The sequence below is a fragment of the Bufo gargarizans genome, chromosome 10, assembly GCF_014858855.1.
Source record: "Bufo gargarizans isolate SCDJY-AF-19 chromosome 10, ASM1485885v1, whole genome shotgun sequence".
In the NCBI taxonomy this organism is placed as follows: domain Eukaryota; kingdom Metazoa; phylum Chordata; class Amphibia; order Anura; family Bufonidae; genus Bufo; species Bufo gargarizans.
In genome coordinates this window covers 56,289,673-56,309,258 of record NC_058089.1, presented here as the reverse complement: position 1 = coordinate 56,309,258, position 19,586 = coordinate 56,289,673, and the positions used below count along the sequence as shown (strand labels likewise).

The window sequence follows — 19,586 nt, the reverse complement described above, 5'->3', positions numbered from 1 at the left end:
CAACGGGAACGGATCCGTTTTCACTGACACAATATGGTGCAATTGAAAACTGATCCGTCCCCCATTGACTTTCAATGTAAGTCAGGACGGATCCGTTTGCATTATCATGAACAAAAAATAAATAAAAAAATATTATTTTTTTTTTGTTCAGGGTAATGCAAACGGATCCATTTTGAACGGATACAAGCGTTTGCATTATAGGTGCGGATCCGTCTGTGCAGATACCAGACGGATCCGCACCTAACGCAGGTGTGAAAGTAACCTTCATGCAAGTGTGAATGGACTCTTACCTCTGCAGGAAACCAAGATAAGTCAGAAAAGTCACGTAACAGGAAGACTCATAGGTGTTTTTTCCTATGTGGGTGATTGTTAGTTGTACCAAGTAAACGTCCAAATGGTCAAAAAAAAAAAAAAACTGTCCCAGATTTACGGAGCAGTTTAAGTTTCCAAACTGCTGCAAAAAAAAGTCACAAATCATGATGTAAAACAAAATTTATGCTAAAATATTAGCATAGTCTCTCATTTATAGAGTAGAAGCAGCAAGAATTACCAGTCCCGGGAGAGAGAAGAAACTCACCTGCTTCCTTGACTGACAAAGACTCTGGCACCTTTGCACGTTGTTTGGCGGTACATTTGTGTCCACTTATTTGCGCAGCGACGGTGTCTGCACAGTGTATTCGTTTAGAGGGGAATAGAACATTTTACCATTGCGATAAATGAAACTGACAAAATTGTTTATCACTCTTTTGTAAAAAATAAAAATAAAAATTGTTATGTAAAAAATGGATTAATAAACCAAACTAGTTCTTTCATCACCCAGCTCCTCTATATTCCCGTTCCCTCCTATACGGCATGTTATCTTCTAAATATCCCGCCACCAACTTGTAGATTGTCCTTCGGTTTATAGAGAATGGCCGTGCTGGATCGGTATAGCTGGTGTGAGACGAGTCGTCTTTTATTCTTTCCAGACGTGGGTTTTTTTACAGTCTCCTTCGGTGGTGGTGGCATGGGGATAGGTTTCCATGGAATGGGGTTATAAAACCCTGGAGCAGGGTAGGAACTTCCATCATAATAACCTAAAACAAACATAAAAAAAAAAAAATGATAACCGTGCTAAGATAGCGGCGACCTTCTGCCAAATGCTGAAGTTTCAGGTGCCAGGGAAACACGCCAACCCATTTGACCCTTATTTACCCCAAAAGGGGGTTAGTCAGGCTACCTATGCACTCCCTAGAATGCTGAAGGATCCAGTCAAAATTGGCATCCGCCCACAGGTATGTAACGTGTACGGCCTCTGAGGCCAGCGATCGGCAGCAGCGCTCATGTTGACATCAGTGCTCCAACCCTGTAAACAAAGACCGACGAGGAGGTCTGGAACAGCAGCGGTGCGCGGCTCAGCAGCTACCGTAAGTATTGATTACTTTGTTATCCTGTTATGCCCTGCCTTTGCCTCAATTTTTGATAATCTCAGACAACACCTTTGATAGAGGGAAGTCTCCCTGTACAGGACCCTTCTCTACTGAAACTTCTCTGGAGAACTCGACAAGAGGAAGAACTGTGTAATACCCCTTTTCCCCTGTGGTGGTGCTGTAGGGAAATGAAGCACTTTCTATGCAAACAGATCACTGCTGGAAAACCCTGTGACCAACTTATCTTGTGACATTTTTAAAATAAAAGGGATAGTCTAAAGTGTGTGAAACCTTTAAAGCCTATGGAAACCTTGCATTTTACTCATTTTGGGCTAAAACCATTTTTTTTCATTTGTCTTTGTTAAAAATGTTCAGACGTTTCTGAGCTACAAGGGTTACAAATCAGTCTCTTTGCCAGCTGTTACTTTCTGTTTTCTTTGACTGCCATCACCTGACAGCTCAGGTGTAGCTCTTACCACTGATCTTCTGGCCTCAGACACTTATTTAAGCCATATTGTTATCGGCTTGATAAGAATGGAGCCATTATGAGGTCAGCTGATCGTAGGTAAGAGCTGCACATGAGCTGTCAGATGATGGCATTCAAAGAAAACAGAAAGAAACAGCTGGGAAACGAGACTGATTTTTAAATCTTATATCTCAGAAATGGCTGAACATTTTTAAGACCAATTGAAAAAAAATTTTTTAGCCCAAACTTAGTACAATCAAATCCTAAAAAATGGCCCAGAAGGTGTCCATAGCCTTTAATCGAAGAAAACATTAACCTAGATTCTTATTTCACACAATGGGCAGCTCTCGCTGATATTTGATTGTCAGCATGGTGGCTCAGTGGTTAGCACTGGTGCCTTGAAGCGCTGGGGTCCTGGGTTGGAATCCTACCAAGGACAACATCTGCATGGAATTTGTATGTTCTCCATGTGTTTGTGTGGGTTTCCTCCGGGTACTCCAGGTTCCTTCCACACTCCAAAGACATACTGATAGGGAACTTAGATTGTGAGCCCCAGTGGGGACAGATTACAGTAGCGCTATATAAATACATAAAATAAATAAAATAATAACGGCTAGATTTATCTAGGATTCATCTATGGGATATAATGGTGGTTTGGTAAACTGGTACCCTCTAAAAATGACACAGAGGGGAATCTAATATCCATATTAGTAAAGTGGGAAGTTTTCTGCTCTAGAAGTGGGTGGAAGACGGCTGAAGGTTATCTATCTGCCAACCATGAGTACAAGTGTGACAACTATACAGCCAAACTCAGACTGTGAGACACCATGGAGAGCGAGCAAATGACCTCTGATTGACTATCAGCAATCTCGAGTACAGATGCCTAGACAGTGGTTGACAGCAGGAATGTGTCAAGCTCACAATGTCAGTACATTTGACCCATGAGGACACGGCCCCAAACACTTCACAGCAGACCTGAATGTAAGCTCTGGCATATGTTATGCACAGCGGTTGGGGGAGGGGGGTTAAGACGCCAATGGAAACTGTCAGCACTTTATGAGCTTCCAACAAAGGTATGAAAAGCATGCCTCGTCTGTCTCCACTCCAGAAAGGCAGTAAATGTATTTACCATGCATAAAACACTATAGCTTGTAAAACTTTAAGTGAAAAAAATCATTGTACATTTGTTTTTAAGCTTGTAAAAAATAAAAAAAAAAGGAAAAAGCAAAAAATGGAAACAACTTTTCACCAACTGTCTGCAATACCAAAAATAATGCATTATCAGATCTACGTTGTCTTCCCTCTTGGCACAAGTGTAGTAGCAAAGACAAAACCAAACACATGATGATTATCACCTTCAGGGCCCTGCCATTTTTCACCTTAAAGACCAGGGCTTTTTTTTGCAAATCTGACATGTGTCACTTTATGTCACTTTAAAACGCTTTTACTTATCCAGGCCATTCTGAGACTGTTTTCTTGTCCACATATTGTACTTCATGATAGTGGTAAAATGGAGTCAAAAAATTTCATTTTTATTTATAAAAAAAATACCAAAATTTACCCAAAAATTTGAAAAAGTTGCAAATTTCCAATTTCTCTACTTTCATAATAGATAGTAATAACTCCAAAAATAGTTATTACTTTACATTCCCCATATGTCTACTTCATGTTTGGACCATTTTGTGAATGCCATTTTATTTTTTGGGGACGTTAGAAGGCTTAAAAGCAAATCTTGAAATGTTTCTGAAAATTTCCAAAACCCACTTTTTAAAAAGGACCAGTTCAGGTCTGAAGTCACTTTGTGAGGCTTACATAATAGAAACCACCCAAAATCCCATTTTAGAAACTACACCCCTCAAGATATTCAAAACTGATTTTACAAACTGTGTTAATGTTAACCCTTTAGGTGATCCACAAGAATTAATGAAAAATGGAGATGAAATTTCAGAGTTTCACTTTTTTGGCAGATTTTCGATTTTAATCCATTTTTTTCAGTAACAAAGCAAGGGTTAACAGCCAAACTGCTGTTAACTGCCCACTGCCCCTAATGAAGCCAGATTAGCTGGCGAAACATGTTGGGGGGCAGAATTTAGGTTTTAATTGCTGTACATCACCAATGCCAGACTGAACTTTGTGCGCTTAGTGTCAAACATTCAGTAGGGAACAGGCTTTGCTCCACAACTCACGCCTCAATTGTGGGGGGTTATTAGTAATTAGGCACAGTGCAATACCTTAGCTAATATAGCAGGGATCTGTGAAAAGCAGTGGGGGTTAGTGCACCCCCCCGCCTGAGCTCCTACGTTGTATACCAGTCTTTAAGAGGACTTTTGTGGGGTATAGCTAGTTTTAATCTTTCAGTTAGCTCACATGTGTTTACCTTTTTCACTTGTTTCAATAAAGAAGTAAAAGTTAAGTTTTAGTGTCTGGGACAAGAGTGGTTAGTAGCCGTATAGGCAGAAGTGTTTGTTATAGTTTTACATAATAAAGCATTTTTATTTTATTTTTTGTGTCTCCATATTCTGAAAGCCAAATTCGTATTTTTTATTTTGGGCGACTTATGTACAGTCTTAATTTTTTTTTTTTTTTACAGTCACCTGAGGGGTTTTTATAGAGCAGGTTCTTATGGACGCGGCAATGCCTAATATGTATACTTTTATTTATTTATTTAAGTTTTACGCAATAACAGCATTTTTTAAATAACAAAATCATGTTTTAGTGTTTCCATATTCTGAAAGCAATAGTTTTATTTTTATTTTTTGGGCGACTGTCTTAGGTAGGGTATCATTTTTTGCGGGATGAGATGACGGTTTGATTGGCACTATTTTGGGGTGTATATGACTTTTTGATCGCTTGCAATTACACTTTTTGGGATGTAAGGTGACAACATTTTTATTTTTGTTTTATTTTCTTTACAGTTTTCACATGAGGGGTTAGGTCATGTGGTATTTTTATAGAGCAGGTTGTTACGGATGCGGCAATATCTAATATGTCTACTTTTTTATTTTTATTTTTTACATTTAACACAATAAAAGCATTTTTTGAAACAAAAAAAATCATGTTTTAGTGTCTCCACAGAGAGCTATAGTTTTTAAAAAAAAATTTAGGCGATTGTCTTAGGTAGGGTATCATTTTTGGCGGGATGAGGCGACGGTTAGCTTGGTACAATATTTTGGGGGAAAAGCCTTTTTGATCGCTTGGTGTTGCACTTTAAGTGATGTAAGGTGACAAAAAAATTGCTTTTTTAAGCACAGTTTTTATTTTATTTTTTGGACGGTGTTCATCTGATGGGTTAAGTAATGTGATATTTTTTATTGAGTTTGTCAATACGGACGCGGCGATACTTTATTTTGTGAAAAGGACGCTTTTCTTTTTACTCGAAACTTAAAAAAAATAAAAAAGTTAAATTTTTTTTTTTACTTTTTTTCCCCCACTTTATTATTTGTCCCACTCTGGGACTTCAACATTACAGGGTCTGATCCCTGTTTCAATGCAGCACAATAAGACGGGCCCCAAGCCATGGTATGGCTTGGGGCTGCCATGGCAACCATCAAGTCCCCGCCACAGCAGCGCGGGGACCCGATGGATGATGTGAGGGAGCGCAAACCTCCCATATGCCGTGGTCAGCGCTGACCGTGGCATATAAAGGGTTAATCCACCAGCATCAGCGTTATCACCGATGCTGGTGGATGTAGCAGGGATTACCAAATTAATTCACCGAAGTCTCGCGCAACTTCAGCTAAAACGAATTTTGCTTCCACGGAGGCAATACATTTTAATGCTGTTTGGAAACAGCATTAAAATCTAAGTGGTTGACCGAATCAACTTAGGATCTATGATCTGAAGCTCGATTCGCTCAACACTACTGATGACTTATCCTCCCCCTCCCCCCGCTCCCAAATCAGCTGTTTGAGAAAGCACCGGCACTCGCAGTAACGCCACGGCTTTCTTGCTGCTTTCCCTAGGCCACGTGACATCATGTTCATCAGTCACATGACCTAGGCACAGCTCAGCCACATTGATAGACGCTATCAAATGGACTGCGCTGTGCTTGGTGAGAACAGAGAAGGCCATGGCACTACTGCTAGCACCAATGCCTTCTCAAACAGCTGACCTGCGGGGGTGTCAGCCCTGTACCGATCTGTATAAAAAGTTCCTATTTACACGGTGCCATGTGCTGCTGGCGCATAAAGTTTTATGTGCTGCATAAACAACGTGATCGCCCGCTCATATGACCTCACATCCCCAATAATTATTCTAATCTTCGGCCTGGGTAAAAAAATAAAATAATAATAATAATAATAATAATAATAATAATAATAAACGCGCTGTAAAACGCTCAACACGTGAAAACCAATGCTTCCCTATGGCCCTGGTTCACACTTGAGCATTTTACAGCGCGTTTGAACGCGCTGTAAAACGCCCGACGCATAAACAAGTTCTTGAGCTTTTTTTGTGGTGTTTGTCGCGCGTTTTGGCCATAGACTCATTGGACAACACTGCAGTCAATCACACAAACGCGCGTTTACTATTGCAAAAAACTTGCATAAAAACGCGCGACAAATACGCGCGTAAAATGCGCGTCTCAAACGCTCAGGTGTGAACCCAGGGTTACTCCATGAACAACGCGGTCACACCTCCTGTGATCAAACACATAGCCCCCATCTTGCAGATTAGGGATAAGTTTTCTTCGTGGGACAACCCCTTTAATGACCCAGACTGCATTGTAGGGCTCCTCCACTTTTGCTTTGCATCAGTTTTGATACATCTGCCCAATGTTATATATTGAGGATCTCACGGGTGACTTAAAGGGAACCCGTCATCAACTTTATGCTGACCATATTAACGGCAGAATAAAGTATAGACAGGTGAGTTGATTTCAGCCGTCTGTCATTTAAAAGTTAATAGTAAGTGGTTGCCGAGAACCAACATCACAATCATTGCAGACTGGGCCTGGAAAAGAGTCCCGGCCACCTGAGAAGAGTCCTGGATATTCATGAATTCCTGCTCTGCTGCTGATGACTGACAGTCTTCTACCTAGTTTTCTCCTTTTCTCTCTAGGAGAACCGCCAATCATCAGCAGATGGGAGAGGAGAGCAGGAGATTATGAATAACCAGGACTCTTCTCAGGTAGATTTGACTCTTTTCCAGGCCTGGGCTGCAATGATTGTGATGTTGGTTCTCAGCAACCACTTAGTTTTAGATCATGAGTGACACACCACTGAGATCAGCATTTCTGTCACTATTTTATGCTGCCCTCAGTGAGGGCAGCATAACGTTGATGACAGGTTCCCTTTAGGTCTTTACCACATATGTTCTCTCTTCGGGGAAACCTTAGAACACAAACAATCAGGGGTATTTGAAGCCCACTCTAGTACACACCTGTCAATTTCCCGTTGACATAGCCATAGCTGTTGAGCGTCGGTCGTGGTTTGTTTTTGGCCTGTTCCACCCACTCCTTGAAGATCTGCTCTGCCTTCTCCTTCTTCTCTTTCTGCTCGGCTAAACGTTTCTCCTCTTCTTCCTGCACAAGAACACATCAGATACCAATTGACCTCATGAGATCTGCCCCCGGCCCCCTCCTCCTAATAACCTCCATCATGAACAAGGGATGGTGTCAAATACAGCAGCGGACATGTTGTAGACCTCTCCTCTGGGATGCAGGTTCCAGCTAGTTGCACCATGTCATGAGTGCAATGGACGCTTCTCCCATAGCAGCTGGTGGGATGTCTATTCTCTGAAAATCTGCAATCTGGAAGGTCAGGTCTGTTTCTGATCAGTGCACAGCTCATTAAGAAATATGTCGGCTGCTCTGCGGACCTCCCTCAAGGCCTTAGACTTCAGTGTGGTTTCCCATTTGCCATTTTACAAACGCTCCATAAATGTATTCATGGAACGTATTAATATCCTCTCCATTTCCAGGAGGGACTGTAATTCATGGTCATTGGAATGCGCTGCGCCCACAAAATAGTAAAAAATGACTGTCTCGGAAGGGCTAGTCCAGTCACCACAAAGAAAATTACATATTAATTACAGCTCGAGGGCTTTCCCTTACCTGCTCAGCAAGAAACTATTTTATACTCACCCAGAAAGGGAAAAGTATGGAAAGAAAAATTCTACACAGGTCATTTCTACATGACGCATGACATTTCTTAAAAGGGGTTTCCTGAAAAACAGCATTGATGGCCTATCCTTTAGGGTCCATTCACACGTCCGTTGTTTCTTTCCGGATCCGTTCTGTTTTTTGCGTACCTATTCATTTTCAAAGGGTCCTGAAAAAAATCGGACAGCACGATGTGTGCTGTCCGTTTCCGTTGTTCCGTTCCGCATGTCCGATAAAAAATACAACTTGTCCTATTATTATCCGCAAAAATCGGTTCCTGGTACAATACAAAGTCAATGGATCCGAAAAAAACGAATGACATACGAAAACATTTTTAGGAACGACGGATCCGCAAAAAAACGGACCAAAATTCGGGATATAGAAAAATACTGACGTGTGAATGGACCCTAAAGAGGACCTGTCCAATTTAGTAAATACTTGCATACTTTGTAAAATAGTAAAACTCTATATTGTATTTTCTTAGAACTCTTGTGCCGTTCATCTGTTACTCCTCCTAGCAATTTATGAATAAATTGACAAGTCGGGGGCTGTGTCGCTAGGTATTCTGACACGATCAGAAAGTGTAGGGACACAGCCTTTTGACAAGGGGAATGGTGATGCCCAGTTGTCAACATCTTCAGGAAGAGGAATGGCACAGGGCAGGGTTATGGGAATTGTTACGTGATGGGGAATGCAAGTATTTATTAGTTTACTAAAATACACGTATACAGATCCTCTTTAAAAACAAATATGTGCCCCCCCATTACAATGTACCAAACACGACTATTTTGCTCAATCTATATCATCCCTTTAAAGGGCGTCTGTCAGCAGATTTGTACCTATGACACTGGCTGACCTGTTACATGTGCACTTGGCAGCTGAAGACATCTGTGTTGGTCCCGTGTTACTGAGCAACGAGGGCGTTACCATTACACCTAGAGGCTCTGCTCTCTCTGCAACTGTCACACCCTCTCTGTCAAAGTGCAGAGGGTGCGGCAGTTGCAGAGAGAGCAGAGCCTCTAGGTGTAATGGCAACGCCCTCGTTGCTCCTAGAGGCTCATTTGCATATATTAAAATGTAATTTTTCTCAGTAATGCAGACACATATGAACACGGGAACAACACAGATGCCTTCAGCTGCCAAGTGCACATGTAACAGGTCATCCGGTGTCATAGGGACAAATCTGCTGACAGATGCCCTTTAAGGCCAGCTGCTACTAGCTCACATATGAGATCTGTAAGCAGATACAAATCTGCACATTTTTTCTATGGGTGTAAGGGGCAGATAGGAGCTGTGCTAGGGTGACAAAAACTAGAGACAGCTAATAATTAGTGTAGATTTGATTTAACATATTTTCTTTCCATAGGTGCATGATGTGCATGTGAAAATTTTAGTTTTGTACTTACCGTAAAATCCCTTTCTCGTTCAATTCATTGGGGGACACAGCACCATGGGTATACGCCCAGCTACCACTAGGAGGCGACACTAGATATTAAAAAGGCTGGCTCCGCCCAGGTGGGCTCTAGCCTCTCCACAGACACCAGGTTAATCAGTTTGTACCAATAGCAGTAGGTGAGAGAAACAAGAGCAAAGAACCAACATGCCCTGGACCGGGGAAGGAAGAACAGCAGCCCGGTGACAGAAAGAGAAATGAAAACAAAGAGTGGGATCTGTGTCCCCCAATGAATTGAACGAGAAAGGGATTTTACGGTAAGTACAAAAATCAAATTTTCTCATTAATGTCATTGGGGGACACAGCACCATGGGATGTCCCAAAGCAGTCCCCGAGGCCGCCAGGATCCCAAGAACAAGTGCCTGGGAAAAAAGGCCATATGCAAGAAAGGAACAAAGGGCAACACGCAGCGCCACCAAAGGTGGGAAAAATAAAGAAGCTAGAGGATAGGGAGCAGGGCTAGATGTCCTGCGCAAGAACAGAGAGTTGAACAAGTGTGGACTAGAGAGCCAGAGGAAGGATCTGGAAGAACCAGGGCTCCCCCTGAAGAAACAGGAAAGCAGCACAACCGGAAGGTGTCTGTTGGTAATGACCTAGCGCTCTGCATATAGGAGGACAGACACAACAAGAAAAAATTAGACCATGAGGGAACCAGACAGGAGAGAAAATGCCTGGGAAAAGGACAGGGGCAGTCCTGAACCAAGAAAAAAAACTTCCTGGAGACAAGCTAAAGAAAGACCCTGTGGACCACCCCTCGGCAAAAGGAAGGCGATTCCATGAGGCCTGGAAGCAAAGGAACCCAACCAGTAAGAGGACCGGGCAAGGAAAAAAAAACTCAGACTAAAAACATGGCCTGTCCGTGGCAAACACCATGTGAAGGCCAGGGTAGAGAGGACACAAGGAAGCACTGTAGGCTGAACGATTGAGAGAAAGAATAGCAAAGACTCACCATGGGAAGGGAGCAAGCCTCCTTCCACTGCAAGGCATGTGGGAAAAGAGAAACACCCTAGGAGAAGGTGGAAACCCCATCCTGCCAGAGAAAGCAGCCGACCCCTGGAGGAGAAGGGGGTCCTCAGTAATGGCCAGGAGAAGGGAACGTAAAGACATGCTTCCCATACAAAGGAGGCGAGAATCGAGCCTCAGAAAAACTGGAATAAAATATCACTGTGAAATATAAGACAAAAGAAATCCCTGGCCACATGAAGTCTCAGTAAAAAAAGGAACCAGTCGCAGGCCCTGGTGATATAAGTGGAGACACACTCGTCTGAGAGATATCGGACTAGAAGAGAGAGGACTCCAAACAGCCTAAGGAGGAAAAGTTCTAAAATCGAACGAAAGCTCCGTCCCAGAAGTGGCCAATATGAATGTAATATGCAAACTGGAGCAACAAACTCCCAGGTACCCGGACCTGAACCTGGGGAGACGGGAAGAGAGGTTAGAATCTCAAGAGAGAAACAAGCCTATGGGGACCCAGGAGGAAAAAGAACAAAACCGGGCCTGAAGAAGCAGCTGTCATACAGAGCATGTGCGGCCAGAGATGCCATGAGTAGCTTGCCCAGAGGGAACCGGCCAGCTAGGTGGTCTAAGACTCATTGGGGCAGGGACTCCAAGCAGGATTACCCAGTCAGAGGCTCAGGTAGGGTCCACAGAACTAGACCACATGAGGACAATAACCCGATTATCAAAGGAAAAATTAAATGCATCCACCATAGGGGAAAAAAAAATAAAAACATCAGCCATGGTTAACCAACCATCCTAAGTGTAGTGACTAGCATACTGTAGAACACTGCCCTGGAAGGGGCAAGTACAGCAGCCTGGATTTTGTAAAAGTATCGCCAGACATCCATGTGTCAGAAAAGGATGCGGAATTCGCCAGGGGAAGCCAAGAGAGACTACACCGACATGTGGAAACCAGCTACCAGAGCACAATGAAACCCCAGAGGAAGGGGGAAGAAACTGACAGGTGCAGACAACGGCAAGGTCCAAGCAAACAGCACTTCTGTCATGTAGCACAACTAATCAGAGAACATAAGGGAGTATCAAGAACGCCAGGACCATTGAAGAACTACGAGACAGAAATTCCAGCCACCAAGTAGGTGTGTGGCGCTCACTAGTCCTGTCACAGCCATATCAGAGAGGACGTCCAGCGATGACCCTAAAACTGCAGTAGCGGCTGGTGCTCACAATGCTGCGTATCCCTGCAGGATAGAGCATCCCGTGGAGATCCAGGTACTCTGCCAGGACTAGGCTATGCAACTCTGTGAAAACAAAGCAGAGACGCAGTAACAACAACGCGAGTACTCCATACATGAAAAGGGATAACGCGGCTGTGCGGAATACAGGAGTACTTTATAGGGTTGACAAAGAACAAACCTAGCAGGATAGCCAACAACCTGCCCATGGCGGAGGGAGTGTGGTTGTCTGGAGCATAACAGGACTGAGAAGTCTTGTTAAATAGTGCGCAATAAAGTAAAAATCATGCCTAGTACAGGGGCAATGAGAAGACCTGGTGCACTCAGAGGGCTTGGGTCAGGAGGTAATGCACCGGGTGTCAGATCTGAACAGGCCAGCCATATGCTGGATCTAACAATTGCAACTCTACTTCGCCCAAGAAGTAAGGGGGACATATGGTTACCAGGTACATACTACAACAAAGATGGTTTGTTGGATACAGTGCCTTGAGATAGTACAAGTACACTGCCGAGGATGACGGTAATGGGGCGCCGGATGCATACTAGAACCAGAAAAGAGTGATGAATACAGCATCTGGGGATGGTACCATCACTCCGCATGAAGAGGGACCACATGATTGCCTAGCACACATTAGAGCCAGAAAAAGGGTAATGCAGGAGCCGTATGGGCCACAGATTGTACCAATAGGGCACAGTACTTGGAGATACTACAAATACTCCACCTGAGAATGGGAGTAATCTGGCTGCATGGTGCACACTATAATGAGAGAGTGGAGACATGGCTACAGCATCTGGAGATAGTACAGGTACTTCACCTAATGAAGGAATAATGTGGCTACACGGTGCACACTAGTACCGGATAGGTCAAATGGTTATACAGTTGTGGCCAAAAGTTTTGAGAATGACACAAATATTAGTTTTCACAAAGTTTGCTGCTAAACTGCTTTTAGATCTTTGTTTCAGTTGTTTCTGTGATGTAGTGAAATATAATTACACGCACTTCATACGTTTCAAAGGCTTTTATCGACAATTACATGACATTTATGCAAAGAGTCAGTATTTGCAGTGTTGGCCCTTCTTTTTCAGGGCCTCTGCAATTCGACTGGGCATGCTCTCAATCAACTTCTGGGCCAATTCCTGACTGATAGCAACCCATTCTTTCATAATCACTTATTGGGAGTTTGTCAGAATTAGTGGGTTTTTGTTTGTCCACCCGCCTCTTGAGGATTGACCACAAGTTCTCAATAGGATTAAGATCTGGAGAGTTTCCAGGCCATGGACCCAAAATGTCAACGTTTTGGTCCCCGGGCCACTTAGTTATCACTTTTGCCTTATGGCACGGTGCTCCATCGTGCTGGAAAATGCATTGTTCTTCACCAAACTGTTGTTGGATTGTTGGAAGAAGTTCCTGTTGGAGGGTGTTTTGGGGCCATTCTTTATACGTGGCTGTGTTTTTTGGCAAAATTGTGAGTGAGCGCACTCACTTGGAAGAGAAGCAACCCCACACATGAATGGTCTCAGGATGCTTTACTGTTGGCATGACACAGGACTGATGATAGCGCTCACCTTTTCTTCTCCGGACAAGCCTTTTTCCTGATGCCCCAAACAATCGGAAAGAGGCTTAATCGGAGAATATGACTTTGCCCCAGTCCTCAGCAGTCCATTCACCATATTTTCTGCAGAAGTTCAATCTGTCCCTGATGTTTTTTTTTGGAGAGAAGTGGCTTCTTTTCTGCCCTTCTTGACACCAGGCCATCTTCCAAAAGTCTTCGCCTCACTGTGCGTGCAGATGCGCTCACACCTGCCTGCTGCCATTCCTGAGCAAGCTCTGCACTGGTGGCACTCCGATCCCACAGCTGAATCCTCTTTAGGAGACGATCCTGGCGCTTGCTGGACTTTCTTGGATGCCCTGAAGCCTTCTTAACAAGAATTGAACCTCTTTCCTTGAAGTTCTTGATGATCCTATAAATTGTTGATTGAGGTGCAATCTTAGTAGCCACAATATCCTTGCCTGTGAAGCCATTTTTATGCAACGCAATGATGGCTGCAAGCGTTTCTTTGCAGGTCACCATGGTTAACAATGGAAGAACAATGATTTCAAGCATCACCCTCCTTTTAACAGGTCAAGTTTGCCATTTTAACCCAATCAGCCTGAAATAATGATCTCCAGCCTTGTGCTCGTCAACATTCTCACCTGAGTTAACAAGACGATTACTGAAATGAACTCAGCAGGTCCTTTAATGACAGCAATAAAATGCAGTGGAAAGGTTTTTTGGGGATTAAGTTAATTTTCATGGCAAAGAAGGACTATGCAATTCATCTGATCCCTCTTCATAACATTCTGGAGTACATGCAAATTGCTATTATAAAATCTTAAGCAGTAACTTTTCCAATATTTGTTATTCTCAAAACTTTTGGCCACGACTGTAGCATCTGAAGATGGTACAGGTACTGTGCTTGATAAGGGAGTAATATGGTTGCATGGTGCACACTAGCACCAGTATGGTGTATTGGCTACAGCATCTGGAGAAGTAATACGGTGGCCTGGAACACTCTCCGACTAGGAGGGTGTGTTGAATACAGTGAAATTACTCCAGCTGAAAAGGAGATATATTGGAACCAGGAAAGTCTGCCGGATACAGCATTTGGCAGTGGTACAAGTACCCCCCTGTGAAGGAGAAGGCATACGTACCTGGGACACCACACTGGCATGTTTTCCTGGCTGCCGCCGGAACTCTGGCCCGCCCCCATTATAGTCAATAGGGACGGAGCGGTAGTCCAGGGGCACGCGTGCACTAGCAGCAGCACGGATCCCGCCGGAACAGCCTGCCGGAGTTCCTTGCCGCTAGTGTGAAAGCACCCTTAAGGGGATACCAACCCTGCAGAGGAGAGGTTCCTCAATGGACATTTGTCTTTGACCACCCAGAGAGATTCTGTATGGTGGAAGACCGCCTGATGCTCTGTTCTGAGTCAGAATCGGTGCACAGGAGTCTCCCGATGAGGCAGAAGAAACCTGAGGCGTTTCCCTCAGTGCTAGTCCTGGGAGAAAACCAGGATGCAGGGGATGAGTGGGACCTATGAGGAGAGACCCTAGGCCGCTATTGGACTCTGCCCCCTGATATGGAACGAGGCAGAAAGCAAAGGACTCCCGGGGGCCCCGATGCTGCCGCATGAGGGCAGGGAAGAGCGCCATAATATCATCATAGCCGAGAATGGGCGCAGGCTACGGTGCATGTGAGGGACCCACATGGGGAGAAGGTGACCCCTGATCAGAGTTTAGGGTAAACAAGCTGGGAAGGAATGCCCAGAGGGGGAGGGAAGGGGGGGGGGTGATAGCAAAAATGAGCGCCACAGAGATCCTGGATGCCAGGAAAAAGGCGGGAACTAGTTCAGGCACAAGCCGGGCACTAGTGTAATTAGGAGGCAGAGGAAGGGAAGGATAGCCGGGGGGAGGGGACCACGATTAAGTATGGATGGATGGATGGGAGGGAAGGAGTCCCTAACTAGGGTAGGGAGCATACTCACCATCTGGCGTCTTCGGGTACCGCAGGGTCACCCCTTCGGTAAACTCGCACTAGAGTGGGATTACCGGTACTCCACTGCGGATGCAGTAATGGGGAACTGAGTGACTGGCAAGGCACCGAGCGCCCGCAGGGGGTGCTACTAAAGTGGACCTCCACAATGAAGACCCCCTGCTGCAGGATAAAACCTGCACCTTTAAAGTGAAAATAAAAAAAAATATTAAAAAAGTAGCAGCAAGAACTGCAGGAGAAGTGCAGGTCATGTCTGCGTCCTACGGACACTAGACTATAACTAATTAGCCTAGTGTCTGTGGAGAGGCTATAGCCCACCTGGGCGGAGCCAACCTTTTTAATATCTAGTGTCGCCTCCTAGTGGTAGCTGGGCGTATACCCATGGTGCTACATCCCCCAATGACATTAACGAGAAATGTGCTCATAGAGGATGGCCCATGGGGAACCGGTTAGATTTTATGGGGTTATTCATTGTGATTATTTTATTATTTCTATTCATTTTCTAGTTTATCCCTGTGACTTCCTTTCTCCTATGTAACACTTTTCTTTCCGTATTACGGTCTCACTACTAAAGAAGTAATTTAGCTCTTTAAAGGGGTTGTTGCAAAACAACGGCGTATCACCCATCACAGTAAAGGGGGTTCTGCATACCCTGTTTGAATGGAGCAGAGATTCAGCATGTGCACATTCGGTCCATTTAAACTCTATGGGACTGCCGGAGATAGTCTAGTGCTGTACTCCGCTACCATCAGCCGTCCCATAGACTTTGAATGGGGCGCCAGTGCACGTGATCAACAACTGCTTCATTCATACAGAGGACATAGGACCTACAGTCTCATGATCGATGAGGTTCTAGTGGTTGGACCCCTGCGATCAGATAAGTTGTCATTCTGGGTCCACCCTTTTGTGGCAGAGTGCTATACAATACAATTTGCCATTAAAGGGGTTGTCCCATCAAAACGATCCCCTGCCCCTGCCAACCACTAGAAGGTGCATTCCCTGGTTGAATGGAGTGGCAGACACACAAGCATGTCCACAGCTCCATTCAACTCCATAGAGCTTCTGGAGATAGTGGAGTACAAGCACATGGCTATCTCCAGCATCCCCAAGGAGTGGAGAACATGCACACATGTCCGTTGATCCACTCAAATGTGGAACAAGGGTCCCCTTCTAGTGATTAGCAGGGGTCCCGGTGGTTGGACCTCCGCTGATCAGACACATCCCCTATCATGATGGTAGGGTATAAATTATTATGGAACTCCAGGAGGGAACTACAAACTGAAAATACAGGTGGGTAGGATTTTTCCAGGTGGAAAGCTTCTCAATGCAATGTTTTTGGAGAACTTGCACCCCAATACTTGAAGTGTTCAAATTAGTTTTGGGCATCACATGAGACATACCTTTTGCCTCCTCTTCCTCTCCTGCTCCTCTTCTTTCTTCTTCTTCAGCCATCCTTGGTAGCGCTCCCTACTCTTCTCTTCTATTAGACGTTTCTGCTGGTCTTCAGACTCCTTTTCCTGCTTCTCTTTGAGAAGTTTTTGTTCCTTCTCTTTTCTTTCCTGCGTGAGAAAGAATAACACGGTCACTTCCTCCAGAGCTGACAGCTTTCAGCACCAAATATAATAGTCATCTCCGATTTTTAGAAAGGTTTACACTGTATATATCCTACAGCTAAGAACATGCGGAAATGATAAGTTACACGAGCCGACACACAGAACCAACAATGTCAACATCAAACTCGACCTTCTCAGAACATGCAACCCCAGGTCCTTGGTGAAGATGAAATCTCCCATACTACATAACATCATGACAATGCACAATTCAGAATGTGGCCCCCGTTACGATCACCTGGTCCCCACCCGGCAATCTTGGCAAACCAGCAAGACATTTCGGCAACCAGCAAGACATTTCCACTACAGGATGAATGAATATTCATGTAATAGACATGAGTCCACTAGAGCAGGAGCTACACTCATAGAGCAGCTTTCTGTTCTGGTTCACGGAGAGGCTCCCAAGCAAGCAACCCCCCTTCCTTTTTGATGTCCATATGCCATAATAGGCTCATGAGACCACCCATTTAATGGCAATGTATTAGCTAAATTTTTGTACTAATTAAAACCAGATTTTGAAAAATATTCTGTTTTCTAATCTTAAAATGTTTTATAGCTACTGAGTTATACAATGAAATGTATCAGCACAGCGCCACCTGCTGTTTGCTCTTTTTCTAATTTTTATGTCCTGCCCACTGAGACGGAAGCACATGCCCAGTTCCAACCTTCAAATGTCACCGGCTGCAGCAGAAAGGACATGCCCTCTAAGCTGCCAGCTTAAAAATAAATCTAGCAGAACAATTGGAGCAATGAATGGGGAGATCTCTGGATCCCTGTGAGGTACAGGGCTGGTTCTTGCTTTGTTAGAAAGAGGTCGTCATGTATGATTTTCATTTATTACATTATTCATGGGATGACCCCTTTAACAGCATTCACAGATGGACCATGGGAGCCTATTCTAGAGATAACTCTGACTTCTGTAGTGTGAGTGTTGTGGGCATGCTCTGTAACCTGGGCAGAGGTCATTGTGCATGGAGCTCTGACCATCTGTGTAACCCTTCCTGTGAGGACAATAAAAATGACTGCTAAGAAGTTATCTCTACAGAACGGAAAGTGCTGAGCCCCTCTTTTTTTTTGGGGGGGGGGGGGGGGAAGGGTGCAGCCAACATTAAAGGAGTTAGGTCATCAATATCAGATCGGCGGCTCCCCAGCCGATTATCTGTTTGAAGAGAAGGCAGCTCTCGTACGAGCACTGCCTTCACTGCTGTGTTTACCTGCTCGCCACAGCCAATGCAGTAATAAACAGGTGTAATTACAAGTATGGCGTCCCCATTCACTTCTATGGGACGGCTCTGTCTGTTCAAGTGTCTATTACAGAGCCGTCCCATAGAAGTGAATGGGGACGCCATACTTGCAATTCCACTGCAATTGCTACAACGAGCAGGTAAACAGAGCAGAGAAGGCATTGCTCGTACGAGAGCTGCCTTCTCTTCAAACAGGTGACCGGAGGGGGTGCTGGGCGTCAGACCCCCACTGTTCGGATACGGAGGATAGGTCATTAATAGTAAAATGCGGACAACCCCTTTAATCCAATGTGAATGGTCAGCCTAACGAGTAATAGCCACGTAACTTCATAAAATCATAGTTTGGCCACTCTTCTTGAAAGTTTTTAATACACTTTTCTAGAACTTTCCGACAATCCTGACTATCTGATAATCTGGCACCCATCACTGCAGGATGACTGCACACATAACTATATATTCCTCGCTTCAAACTTTTACCCCTAGGAATGTACTATGTACTCAACACAGTAAAAAAATAAAAAATATTCTATCAGAATATTTTCTCAAACACAGCAAAAGGAAATTAGATTTTCTTCCGCGCAATTCCCGCACATTTATAGAATTGTTTTTGGGTGCCCTGCACGCTACCTTACACTTCCCTCTCATTCCCCAGGCGAAAAAAAAAGTGAACAAAAATACTTATTTTTTTTAAAGTGATTCATTCAGTTCCATTCATTTAGAGCATTTCATGTCTCCGTGTAATCCCTCGCTTCCTATTTTATTTGTTCTGCTGCTTTACATTCAGGAGAGCCCAAACAATTTCATGACATTGACTGAAGCTTCTGATTTGCTAATTATACCCTTGGCGAATGGCCCCACCAGTTTCTTGGAGCCGCATTAACTAATAGCTGCACTAGAAGACTGGCTGTTCGCCAGCGGAGATAATTGCATCTCCTTTTATTGTCGCATAGCTCTCTGCCGGCTTCATGCCTCATCTTCTGCTATGTGGAAACACCTGGTACATATAATACGCAATCCGAATACATATAAAACAATCTTTCACATACTTTATAAAAATTTATAGGCAACACTGTTTTCCAAGATGGCTTTTTTAGATAAAGCACCGTAATCCTTTAATCATAGGGTTTTAAAACAATGCCCGGCAATAACTCATGCAGTCATCTCTGGTAAATGATCCCACACGTTAAGATTCCCGCTCATGGAGGTAAAAGAATAAAGCGAGGACGGGTGGTATTTTTCTTTCCATCATTCACTGGGAATTTAGGTTTCTTCAAAAATATTCAACCATGATATCACATTGATTGAATGTAACCTTGGTCCAGTAAACGTTACAGGGGATGGAAAAGACAGGACAATCAAGTCCATCCTGTACTCCTACTGTGTTGATCCAGAGGAAGGGCAAAAAAAAAAAAAAAAAAAAAAACCTTGAGGCTGGCGCCAATTTCCACATTGAAAAATCCTTCCCGACTTCAAATATGACAATTACAATAAATTCCTGTATCAACTGAAGGCATCCAGGCCCTTCTTCTAGACCAGCAAGGCCACCTCAAGACCAGCAGACCTTTATCACCATACCGAA

At 44.0% G+C, this 19,586-nt stretch overlaps 1 protein-coding gene across 2 annotated transcripts in view; it reads right to left on the bottom strand.

Moving 5' to 3' along the window:
• Positions 1 to 261: 261 nt before the first annotated feature.
• The window catches only part of CCDC34 (coiled-coil domain containing 34), a 42,940-nt gene continuing 23,615 nt past the window's right edge, over positions 262 to 19,586 (bottom strand). For both annotated transcript variants that reach the window (XM_044270671.1, XM_044270673.1), the window contains exons 5-7: positions 16,554 to 16,712; positions 7,255 to 7,396; positions 262 to 1,076 (exon numbers count right to left, since the gene is read on the bottom strand). In XM_044270671.1, coding sequence (XP_044126606.1) covers positions 856 to 1,076; positions 7,255 to 7,396; positions 16,554 to 16,712 — 522 coding nt within the window. In that variant the 3' untranslated portion in view covers positions 262 to 855. The remainder of the gene's footprint in view (positions 1,077 to 7,254; positions 7,397 to 16,553; positions 16,713 to 19,586) is intronic.